The sequence below is a fragment of the Cygnus atratus genome, chromosome 1 (assembly GCF_013377495.2).
Source record: "Cygnus atratus isolate AKBS03 ecotype Queensland, Australia chromosome 1, CAtr_DNAZoo_HiC_assembly, whole genome shotgun sequence".
In the NCBI taxonomy this organism is placed as follows: Eukaryota; Metazoa; Chordata; class Aves; order Anseriformes; family Anatidae; genus Cygnus; species Cygnus atratus.
The window spans coordinates 127,715,994-127,727,020 of record NC_066362.1 but is presented as its reverse complement, the minus strand read 5'-3'; the positions used below and the strand labels follow the sequence as shown (position 1 = coordinate 127,727,020).

Sequence of the window (11,027 nt, the reverse complement as noted above, 5' to 3'; positions counted from 1 at the left end):
AGGAGGAAATCACCTTGCTGTCCAGAACAGAAGAGTGTTTTGGCAAATGCAGTACATGCTGCTTGAAGCTGAGTTACCAGCATTTTGCCTGACTAAGCCATTCAAACCCAGCGAGCCTCTTCAGGAGAAGTATTTCGCAGCTAAAATCCTGTTTTGGACACGGTCTTAACATGTTTGTGCTGAAATGAACTGGCAGGGCTGTGAGTCCTAAATGAGCAGGTCCAGACTCACAGCAGACTGCCCTGACTGTGCTGCTTTCCTGGCTAATGGGCTTTTATTGTTAATGTGGCCTTGGTGTGATCAATGGACGTTGCTATCCCGTCTAAGAGAGTTTCTGAACGAGGATACTTCTTGCTAGCCTGAGTGGGTACGGGTTTGGTAATGTGCTGCCTGTGACATCTTTGCTGGGAATAAATATGTGGTACACTTAGGGGGCCTAGCATCGGCGATTACAGATGCCACATTATGGTCAAAAGGCCACAACTTCATTAATATGATGCCTAAAGGCATCCTCCTGACAGCCGTGGAAAGAGGAGGAAATGACAATAGCCTGGAGCACTCATCAGCCTCTCCTCCCTTTTTGGCACTGCAGAGCAAGGCGTACTGCAGCAGGCCAGAGCAATCCTGCCAAACTGGGCGAGATTGCCTAATCCCACCTCCCTGTCTCCTGCACTGCATCAGGGAACCACTGATTCTTTCCAACCTGTCAGTGGTCTCCTGCTCTCCATCTCCATCAGCACGACTATCCCATGGCTGGCGTCACTGTAAAATCACCTCAGCAAGGATGTCAGCAACAAATGAAAACTGGGGGGGGGGGGGGCGGTGAACATGGCTGTAGTATGGGGCTAGGGGCTGTGAAGTTGCACAGCAGCTGCTGTGTTTTATGACCAGGGGCCTGCCCACCACCAGCAGCACTGGTCAGAGGTCAAGGAGGAACTTTTCTTGTACCCTTTTCACCCGCTCTTCCACCCCCACAATGTATGTGTCTCTGAAGCAAACCACCACGCAATCTTTCCCTGCTATGAGTGAAGCCAATGCCATCCACAGCAGCATCCCAACCTAAATTCACTGCAACCAGGGCAGCGAATACTGCTCGCACGCATGCAGGAAAGTAGTTCAGTCCAACAGAAGGCTTTTCCTGCAATAAATAAAGAAATGAGGAACTGCCGCACAAACTTATCTTTGTTTATGGCTGGTACTCTTTCTGACACGTCTCGATCTCTGAGGTCTGCAAGTGTGTCTTAAAATCTACTGATGCAGAAGGTTGGCCCAGGTTGGCAGGTTCATAAATGAACGCTTCGGGGAATATTCCTGAAATTTAACTTCAGCCTAGGAAGCTCTGCTACCTGGGCTTCCCCTGCAGGCAGGGCAGCAGGACAGGCTCATCTGAGGAGACTTCAGAGCTGAGGTAAATGTTCAAAATCCATCATGGGGGAGTTTTCCCCTCTCCTTTGGCTACGGAGAGAGCCTCCAGAGACCCATCCCCTGAAGCTCAGTGTAGCCTTTGGGACTACTCCCCTCTATTCCTACCCCTATTATTGAGCAGACACACCAAGAGCACCTGCTGAATTTGGGGTTGTGCTACCTGGTATCACCGAAGGAAAAGATTTCATAGTGTGTGACTGGGGAGGGGCACTACCTGACACCACAACACCTGCAGTGGTAGACAGAAGCTGCGTTCCCGCCAAAGGAAACGAGGAGGCTAAGAGAGCTCTTGTCCCTCCCGAGCTAGCCAGATGACAGTAGCAACCAGGAGGCTGTAGCAAGGCACAGAAGTCCTGCCTCTTTCAGCTTCCACCTTTTACGAATGTCCCAATCCAGTGGCTCATTGGGATACCTGAGAGCAATGTGGGATAAGCGACTGACAGCCGCTTCCCTAAATGCCGGTTTTTATCCCCACCCGGTGAGGGCTATAATGCTGCTTCCAGGACCACTCCTGTGGTCCTTTTCTTGTGATCCCACACCACTTTGGGTGGCTGCTGCCCTTTCTGTAGCATTAAAACGTAGCCGCCCTCCTCCCTATCCCATTTATGAATCTCAAGTGAAATATGAAAACACCTTTCAGCGGATTATAACTGATGCACTACGACTCCCACAGGTGGGAAGAGCAGTACAGTCCGTGCTCCGTTACCAGGGATAAATGCCACAATCCCGGGGAAGAAACTCTAGGCACAGCGTCAGGGCACACGAACCGCCCTTATGCCCATGTCAGAAGCCAGCAGCGGGTCCAGCAAACTCGGTCGGCTCAGATTTGTCTCTGCAAGTGCGTGCTGCTGGGCTGGCGGTGACTGCAGCTCGGGCTGCTTGACCACAGGTAATTGCACGCCGGCTGCGCGTGGTCACGTAATGCGTCCTGCACCACGGTAAGGATTCAAGGGTGCAAGGGTGACAAGTCCGGGTCAAGCGGGCAACCTGACCCTTCCTGACCGTGGAGCGCGGCTGCTGTGGTTGTTCCCCTACGGCATCTTTTCCCGCAGCATCCCCTCTGCGCGTTTGCCACCTATCACGCAGGATTTGGTATCTCCGCATCACACGGCGATTTGACATCCCGCCCGCTCGCTGGGCACTTCTGGCTTTCGGCACCCCTCTCAAGCACCCCGGGGGGCTCCACCAGCACCCCCTCGCCCTCGGCGGGCGGCAGGGGGGTGCCTGCCGATCTCCCCCAGCCCGGGACCCCCCCGGCAGTGCTGCCTGGGGGGCAGCAGGCTGCCCGCACCTCCCAGCTCGGTCCCTCCAGCGCCTCCCCGCGGCCGGCGCGGCCCCCCCCGGCCCCGAGCCCGGCGCCGGCCCCCGCCCCGCCGCCTCCTCGCTCCTCCTCGCAGCCGCGGGATTCCTCCGGCTGCGTTTTTGGGGCCGCCCCTTCGCACCCGGCGGCGGAGCGGGACGGCGCGGCGCGGCGCGGCGCGGGACGGCGCTGCGGGAGAGCGGCGGCGGCGAAGCGGGGCGAGGCGGGGGGGGCTCTGCCCGGCTCCCCTTGGCGGCGGGTGCCCGGCGGCCGCCCGCAGCCCGGGAGCCCCGCGCGGGGCCGCGGCCAGGCGATGGGCGGCGGGCGCTGAGCGCACGGCGGGGCGCGGAGCGGGGCAGAGCGCGGCGGCGAGGAGGGCGGCGATCCCCGGCCGGGGCCGCTCGGCCATGCCCTTCGCCAAGAGGACGGTGGAGCCGCAGAGGCTGTGCCGGGCGGACGAGAGCCGGGGAGCCCCGGCGGAGCCCCGGGAGCCGGGGGCGGCGGGCGAGGAGGCGGCGGCGGCGGTGCTGATGGTGCTGGACCTGTGCGCCGTCAGCAACGTGGCCCTGTCGCGGATCCTCCGGCAGCTCTCCGACGTGGCCCGGCACGCCTGCACCCTCTTCCAGGAGGTCGAGGCTGACATCCAGGGCACCCACCGCCGCGTCCGGGCGCTGCACGGCCGCATCGCCGGCCTCCAGGGGGCCGTGCGCGGCCTCGACCCCAAGCAGGAGGCAGTGCGTAAGTAGCGCGGCTCGGCTCGGCTCGGCTCGGCTCGCAGGGAGCCCCGTGGAAAGGGGGCTGCCCGCCGGGGAGAGGCTCCCGTCGGCCGGGGAGGGGGCGCGGATGGGGCGCAGGCGGCCGGGGGGGGGGTCTGCTGCGCCCCCCTTTGCTGGCCGGACCCCCGTCCCCGAGGGGGATGCCTGCCCCTTCGGAGTGAGTCCGGCTTCCCGGTCGAAACCCTGAGGGCCGAAGCAGAAACGGCCACCCCGCTAAGCAGCAGTGACCAAAGCACCTCGCCTCTCTGCGGCTTGCCATGTAAAATAAGGAAGTTTGGTTAATGACTTCTGTCTGTTCAAAGAGTGGCCCTGAACAGCCGGAGAGGGAGGGAGGGGACGAGAAAGATGAGGGCGATCCGCCGCTTCTGTTATGAGCAAGGAGGGCTTGGATCCTGCTGCTTCTCCACCCGGGCTATAAAAGCGGTGACAGGCTGCGTAGTGCTAGCAGCTGCTGATTTCTGCTGAACATTGCTCGTGTTTACAGCAGCGTAATGGTTTTGTGCTCTCACTGACGCAGACGCTTCCCAAGCGCTTGCGAATGCCTGCTTTCCGTAGGTAGGGCTGTGTACTGGAGGTCCGGAGCGGCACAGATCGGTGCTGGTCCTGCCCTCCTAATATCTGGCTTTGAAAAAGCAATGGCTTCAAAGGGGATTTTGGCTCAGTTTTTTGCCTTCTGCTACTCCCCTCAACGTCCTACGTATCTCCGGTGGGTATAGGGAGGGGGGTTTACACCGGGGTAAGCGAGAGCGTGCCCTCTTCTAGGTGGTTTTAATGAACGTGCCATTTAAAAAATCGTGTTCTGTGTTTCCTCCCTACGGAGCGGTGTGGAAGAGAAGTAACTCTTCTAGGATCAGAGAAGCTGTACTGATTAACGAAACCGAGCCTTAAGTATTCGGAGCTGTTTAAACTAGATCCTTGGCAGCTGCGCGGTGACTTTGCTGATGATATGTTAACATACATCAACTACAGGTCAGCCCGATGGAGGCTTTCTGTGGTTTCAGGACTAGCGTGCAGTCAGAGGAGAGGGCTGGGCTGTGATTGGAAACTGCGGTGAGCAGGAGGGCTGGCCGGTGTGGTGAGGGAACTGTCTGAGGAAATGAAACTCCTCGTATCACATTCGCATCTGCAAGTCTTTGGAGCCGAGTAGCTGCGCGCACATACTAATGTAAGCGAGAGCAGAGCTTAGCCCGGCTAATCCATACAGCTATTTTTCTTTGTGGGTTGTGCAAGTGCGGCTTGTTTTCAGATCACGGTGCAAACCCGTGGTATTACAGCACAGCTATGTCATGCGCTTAATTGGAGAGCCTGGCTTTTCCCCTGTGATGATAAACGCAGAGTCCACGTCTCTGCTCATTTTCTGTTTTCCTTTAAATCCTTCACTTTTGGTCATGATCTCCCGCGGTCTGGCTGCTGCTTCTCCTCTCCCCTGCATGCAGCACAGTGTGCAGTGCAGTGCCGCTGCTCTTGCTGCAGATATCCCTCCGGCTGGCTAGCCAGGGGCTCCTGCACAGCGCTGCTGTGTGCCGCTGCCCATCCTCCCGTAGGTGTGCGTCCTGCCTCCAGCTGTACAGCTGCTCGCAGGCACATCGCCCGGTCCTTATCGCGCTGTGCTGCACGTGCTCGAAGCCTGACAAGTCTCCTCACCCACCCGGTGGGCACGGCTGCTCAACTTGCCACACGCTCCAGCTGCTTTTGTTCCCCACCCAGTGTTGGACCAAGACAGCTGCACTTGCATAGTGCTGCAGCTGAACATCGCAGCTGGGAACCTGGAGCTGAGCTGCACCGTGCTGCAAGTCTTCTCCTCGCATCCTCCAAATCCGTACACGTCCACAGCAGCTCCTCCGTTTGGCCTGCAGTCTGCTCTGCGCTCCCAAGGGCCCGACAGAGGTGCCTGGCAGGAAGCTGCCCATCCTTGCCGTGGCGTGTAACGAGAGCATGCTTTCTCCTTCCGAGGCTGACACCTCCTCCTTCATTGTTACTTTCAGCAAAACTATGCTAATGTTTGTTTTAAGCATGAAGTGCCTACACATTTCATTCCTGGCAGCATTTCACTCCAGTCACAGGACCCATTTGTTCTCTTCAAAGCAGCAGAGCAAGCTCAGGTCTGCCTTACCTTACCAGCCCCACACGAAGGCATGCTGACTTCCACATCCAGCAGCAAACGTGGGGACGGTGAGGTGGCTTCTGGGCTGCCTTTTGGTTGTCCAGTCTGAGTACCACATCTAAGACTAACTTGGAACCGACTGGAGATTTGGGCTCACACCACATGGAGCAAGGTTGTGGTAGGCACCCGTGTCCTGTCTGTAATGGTGCCACTGAACTTGCTGTGTATCATGAGCTTGGAGGTGCCGGTCTGCTCAGCGTATTTACTGAGGTGCTGCATATTGGCGTGTTAGAGTAACAGCAGCACGGCCCAAATGTACGTTTGTTAAGTTCTCGGTTACAAACTACTGGGCTATCTCGCCACAGTGAGACGTTCTTGGCGTTATAACGCCGACTGCAGCACAGTGATTTGAGAGTAATGCTACCAGACGTGCCCTAGATACTGAGCCGTGACATTTGAAGGCCTTTTTCTCCACGCCTCGTAAGCCAGCTGGATTCCAAGTTTCCCTTGTGATGAAGGGACAGTCTGGGGGAGGAAAAGGAAACGATGGGCCAGATCCATCTTGGCAGCTAATGGAGCCAGTGGTTACAGAGGGGATTCCTTAGCCCGATCCAGTCAGTGGCAGTAACAGACATGATACCAAGGGGAAGGAGGTCAGGAAAGGAGCTCTCTTGAAAATAGCATATTGTACAATTTCATGTAATAATGGCATATTTTACATCAGAAAGTACGTATTGTTGCATTCAAATAAAACACTGGTGTTGGGTCCAGGGAATATTAACAGAAAATTGAAATGAATTAATAACGGCGTTTTTCTCGTAATCTTCATCACCGTGGCTGTTGTTTTCCTGAGGACTTACCATTTTCAGCTTTGTTGCTATTGAAGTGGTAAAGATTTGCAAGACTGGGTATGCTTTGCTTTAAGAAAACTGCTTGAAGTGCTTTGCTGAGCTGCTGTTGGAGGGATTTACCTATGTGTTTACTCTTTTGGTTCTGGCACCGTTTGGAAAGTGTGATTGGACATCTTGTTAGGCACAATAAAAGGCAGATTCTGGGCAGTCACAAGCAGGTCATCTTCAAAAACTCCGGGTTCCTCGCCCCTGCCTTCCCAGATGCTGCTGGTCCTTTCGTCTTTCTTACAAGCCTCTGGCCAGCTAGCATCTTGCAAATATGAATCCTTTCCCACCCTCTGACTGGAAGAGAAACAAGGGTGAGAAATGTTTTCCTGCTCAGCTCCTGAACTAACTGCTTTGCCCTTCTGCCACTCTAAGTACTTTGCTGCTTTTCATCACGATCAGCTCCAGGGTCTGCTTCTAAAGCGGAACCATGTGGGAATAACATGACTGTTGTCAGTCTTGCTGTTGCTTCGAGTTTTCTTATTAACGGCAAGAGAAATGAGCAGTGTGATATTCGTTTCATAATCGTGGTAACGCAGAACCGTAGAAGTGCTGGATTCGTGTGTATACTTGGGACTGAGTGCCTCTGTCTGCACTTGTGAGAGATGATTCCTCCAGATCTGGCAGTCTGAGTGGAATAGAGTGCTTCTCAGAAGCTGATGATGTAAGCTATCTTGCTTTCTGAGTAATCGATAGTGACTGGGCAGCAGATTTTCAAGCCCTGGTTAACAAGATCGTGTTTGCACCCTGGCATCCCAGAGAATTCCATGCATTCCAGGCTTTTTTTCTGAAAGCATCAGTGTGTTATCAGAAGCAAATCTTTCTGAAGGCTGTATCCTTTCCAGCAATTGCCTGTTGTATCTTCATTGCACCACTTTTCCATTCCCGATTTTCCTATGTGCTCACATTTAGTAATACAGCTGTTTAGGAGTGTGGGCATCCCCTGTGTCCCTCAGAGGTCCCCACACATCTGCGGTGAGCTCCCCGATACTTTTCTCTTCTTTACAGCATTGCGATAAAAAGGACAGCTGTGAATTGGTTCTTTATCATTTTAGGCTCTGCATTAATTTATTCTATTTCATTGAAGTCAGTTTCTGGGAACAGCCTGCCTAGTTTCACTTTTGCTTTTGGTATGTTTCTTTGGGATTTTTAGATTGTTGTGATGGTGGTGGTGTTTGTTTGTTTATTTTATTTTTTACACACCCATATAATGCTCCTCTGTTTGGGTTTTGAGCACTGCAGGGAAATGTTTAATCAGTTGTAAGGTTCTGATTTGCTTTCTGCTGCAGTTCTACCATTTCTACAAAAAAATATGTTGGATCCAAAGCTCGGCAGATAATGCCTCTCCTCCTCCTTGGCTTAATGCACTGAAACCTCATTTGCTGCTGAACCTAGAAACCTGCACCCTGGTTCCATCATAAGGCCACCCCAGGCTAACTGCTGGTGGTCACACTTGCAGAGATCTTCAGGAGGGTGCACAAGACTTTAAGAGTAGGTGCCCCATTGAAAGAAAAAAGAAGCGAGTGAAGCTTGGGTAGGTACGTGCTGCACTTTATTCCAGCTTCGCAAAATCCCAGGGAATTCAAAGTGCAGTTTCCATTGTATGGATTTCCTATTGTGCTGAGGCACAACTGTAGACCCCCACAGGTTGGATACATTTACACAAAAGCGTCTCTGGTACTGCTGGAAACAAATGAGAACAGATTTCTAGTTTCCTTTAAGCCTGTATTGTAGTGCTTTATAGTGCATAAGTGTATCTCTGTGTAAGGGTTGCTACACTTTCAGAAGCATGCACTACTGTGGTTTGGGGACATGAAGCACGAGAATGTATTCACAGCTCTCTTTGTACATCGAAATCATATTCACTGGCAAATCTTCACTGGGTGCATAATAAAACTTCAGAAGAAAAACAGAATTGTACGATGGATGTAGTATCAATTGCCTTCAGCTTTGTGTCCTGCACCCATCCAAATGGAATGACACAGCCTCTTCGTTTGCCTTTTGAAATTGGAGGAGGGCTTTTTTCTTTTTTCTTTTCTTTTTTTTTGCACCAGGTGTGTTTTTTGTTTTGGGGATTTTTGTTGGTGCCTTTTTTTTTTTCTTTTTTCTTTTTTTAGGTTTTGTGCTTGCTGTCGCTTATTTGCTTGTTTTACAGAGCTCTACTGTCTGGTGCACTTGACTGTACTTTTCCCATTAATGCAAATAACCCGGGTTGTGGGTGTGGGAAAGTTGGATAATTTCCTGAGTGCTTGGCTTCTTCTAAATGCAGAGGGCTGGTGTCAAGTTAGCAGAGTCTGCAGGAGTGGGAGGCCAAACCATTGGTTTTCCTGTTTACCTTTTACTACTGTCAGAACAACAAAGAAATGTAGGAAGAAAAACCTGCTAACTTAAGCATCCCATTTGTACCTTGCCCATGACATTAGATAGAGCGCAGTTCAGTTGGGAAAAAGATTCCTTATCTTTGTTTACAGAGTAGTGATAGAAAACCTTTTACACAAGAGCACGTAAGGAGCCTGGGGTTGAGAGATTTTTCTCATCCATTTAGTACGTGATAGAACATAAGGGGAGGAAATTTGTCAGGTCTCTTTGGCAGAGACATAGTGCTTTCGAAGCTGTTGTCACCTTCAGTCACGTTGACTGGTGTAAAGCAGACTCTGGCATCTTTGCAGATAAAAGCAGAGTATAAAACCCTTTGTCCTCTTGAGGTCAGTGGGACCATCAGTGGAAAGGCTCCGAGAGCTCAGTGCTCAGGTAGACTCGCTAACCTTTATCTGGCACAACCTGGTAACAGATGAATAGCAGACGGCTGTGGTTTTCCTCTGAAGCCATTCCCTGTTAAACAGATGTAAATCTTCAGGAATTTTGCTGAATTGCATTTACTTGGTCTTCTGCTGGCGTGGTATAGAAGGCCTTTACCTTTCTGTAGTTCCTTTCCATCCCACAAACAAAACTTAAACTGATGTAAGAGATTTGAAATGTTTGAGGACTTCGTTGCTGGATGGAGAGCCTTCTGGACAAAAGACCTGATATCCAGTTATAGCCAAAGCTGGAATTCCACCTCACTGCAGCCATGTAGCTGCACAGTATCGTAGCCATTAATGGAACTTCCTTCTGGCTCATACTCACACACCAGACAAGGGTCTCTTGGGTGTTTATCAAAATCCTGGTGGAAATAACTTGACTCCTTTAAGACCAACGAGGTCTCATTTACCCAGGAGTAGGACTGCAGAGAAAATGGAACCAGGCCGGTAAGACGCTTGCACTTACTGTGGATCTGATGACATAGGACGAATACTTCCCACAGCCCCTATAAAACTCTCTGCGTCTGTTTCGGATCTTTTATAGTCTAATGTATATGGAGATGTGAGTGAGACGAGTGTTCCGGTGAAATCAGCAGAGGCGTTCCCACTTTCGGTTGGTTCCCCTGCTGATACGGAGGAGATCTGGAGATTAAGAAACAAGCAGGCTCTGATAACTTACTGAGGACATGGGAAGGTCATTCACCTCCTTATTCACATACATAAAAGGTGGTGGTTTCCCTTTATGACAGATGAAGGGCCTGGAGTGTTTCCAAAAACCCTATTGTGTAATTCTCAAATGTCCTTGGATTGAGGGAACGATTTGCAGGAAGCAAGTGTAAATACCTGGTATAACGGTGCCACTCAACTGCTCTTCTGCTTCAGCAGGGTAGCACCGGCTGTTGGAAGGGCCCCTAATCTGACACATTTCCTTCACACACGCCTAGGTGTATCGCACCCAAATCAGAGACCCACAAGGGAACTCCTGGAAGCAACGTTACGATGCCCAAAGTGGGGAAAAAAATACGACCAGCTCATGGGAATAATACACACACATTTTAAAAGCATCGCCGCGCAGCTGTGTGGTCTTCTGAATCAGAGAGCTGGGATTTTCAAAAGCTGCTCTTTCCAATCACTTGGCATCTCCATGTAATCGGAATCTGACATCAGACTCTCCACTGGAGCTACTCGAGCTATTAGGCTGTGAAGAGCAGAAGCTCTCTGTGTTACTGAGGGGGGGGGGGAAGGGAGAGAGTTTTTTCACTTCCTTTGATGTATTAGCATCAAGAGAGGGAGTCTTAGCTTCATTCCTAATTGCTTCTCGTCTTTGAATTTATATACCAATATGTAAGTAACTGCAAAGGGAGATAGCGGAATTTATAAAAAGTTCAAAAAGGCAAGGCTTAGAGCATGATTAAAATAAAAGATAGCGTACAGTGCGTGCTGTTTTCAGCTGAAGCATCTCCCCAGAATACTTTCCATTTCCATTTTCATTATATCTAACTGCTTCTAATGCACTGCTTAGTTTAACAACTGGCATGTTTTTAGGGTAGATTTTATACAAGATATACACCCACTGTGTTCTTAACTAGAGACTTTAAATTGCAGTATCTGTATTGGACAATCTTTTCTTATACCTTCTTGGCTGAAGGCAGGAAGAAAGCAATAGTGATGGGAACCTAATTAAGCCCATGGTTTAATTACACCAGGAGTTGTGTGCTTGAAATG

General features: G+C 51.4%; 1 protein-coding gene across 2 annotated transcripts in view; it reads left to right on the top strand.

Moving 5' to 3' along the window:
• The first annotated feature begins 3,124 nt into the window (after window positions 1–3,124).
• The window catches only part of NHS (NHS actin remodeling regulator), a 246,014-nt gene continuing 238,111 nt past the window's right edge, over window positions 3,125–11,027 (top strand). For both annotated transcript variants that reach the window (XM_035542107.2, XM_035542106.2), the window contains exon 1: window positions 3,125–3,463. In XM_035542107.2, the coding sequence (XP_035398000.1) occupies window positions 3,133–3,463 (331 nt within the window). In that variant the 5' untranslated portion in view covers window positions 3,125–3,132. The remainder of the gene's footprint in view (window positions 3,464–11,027) is intronic.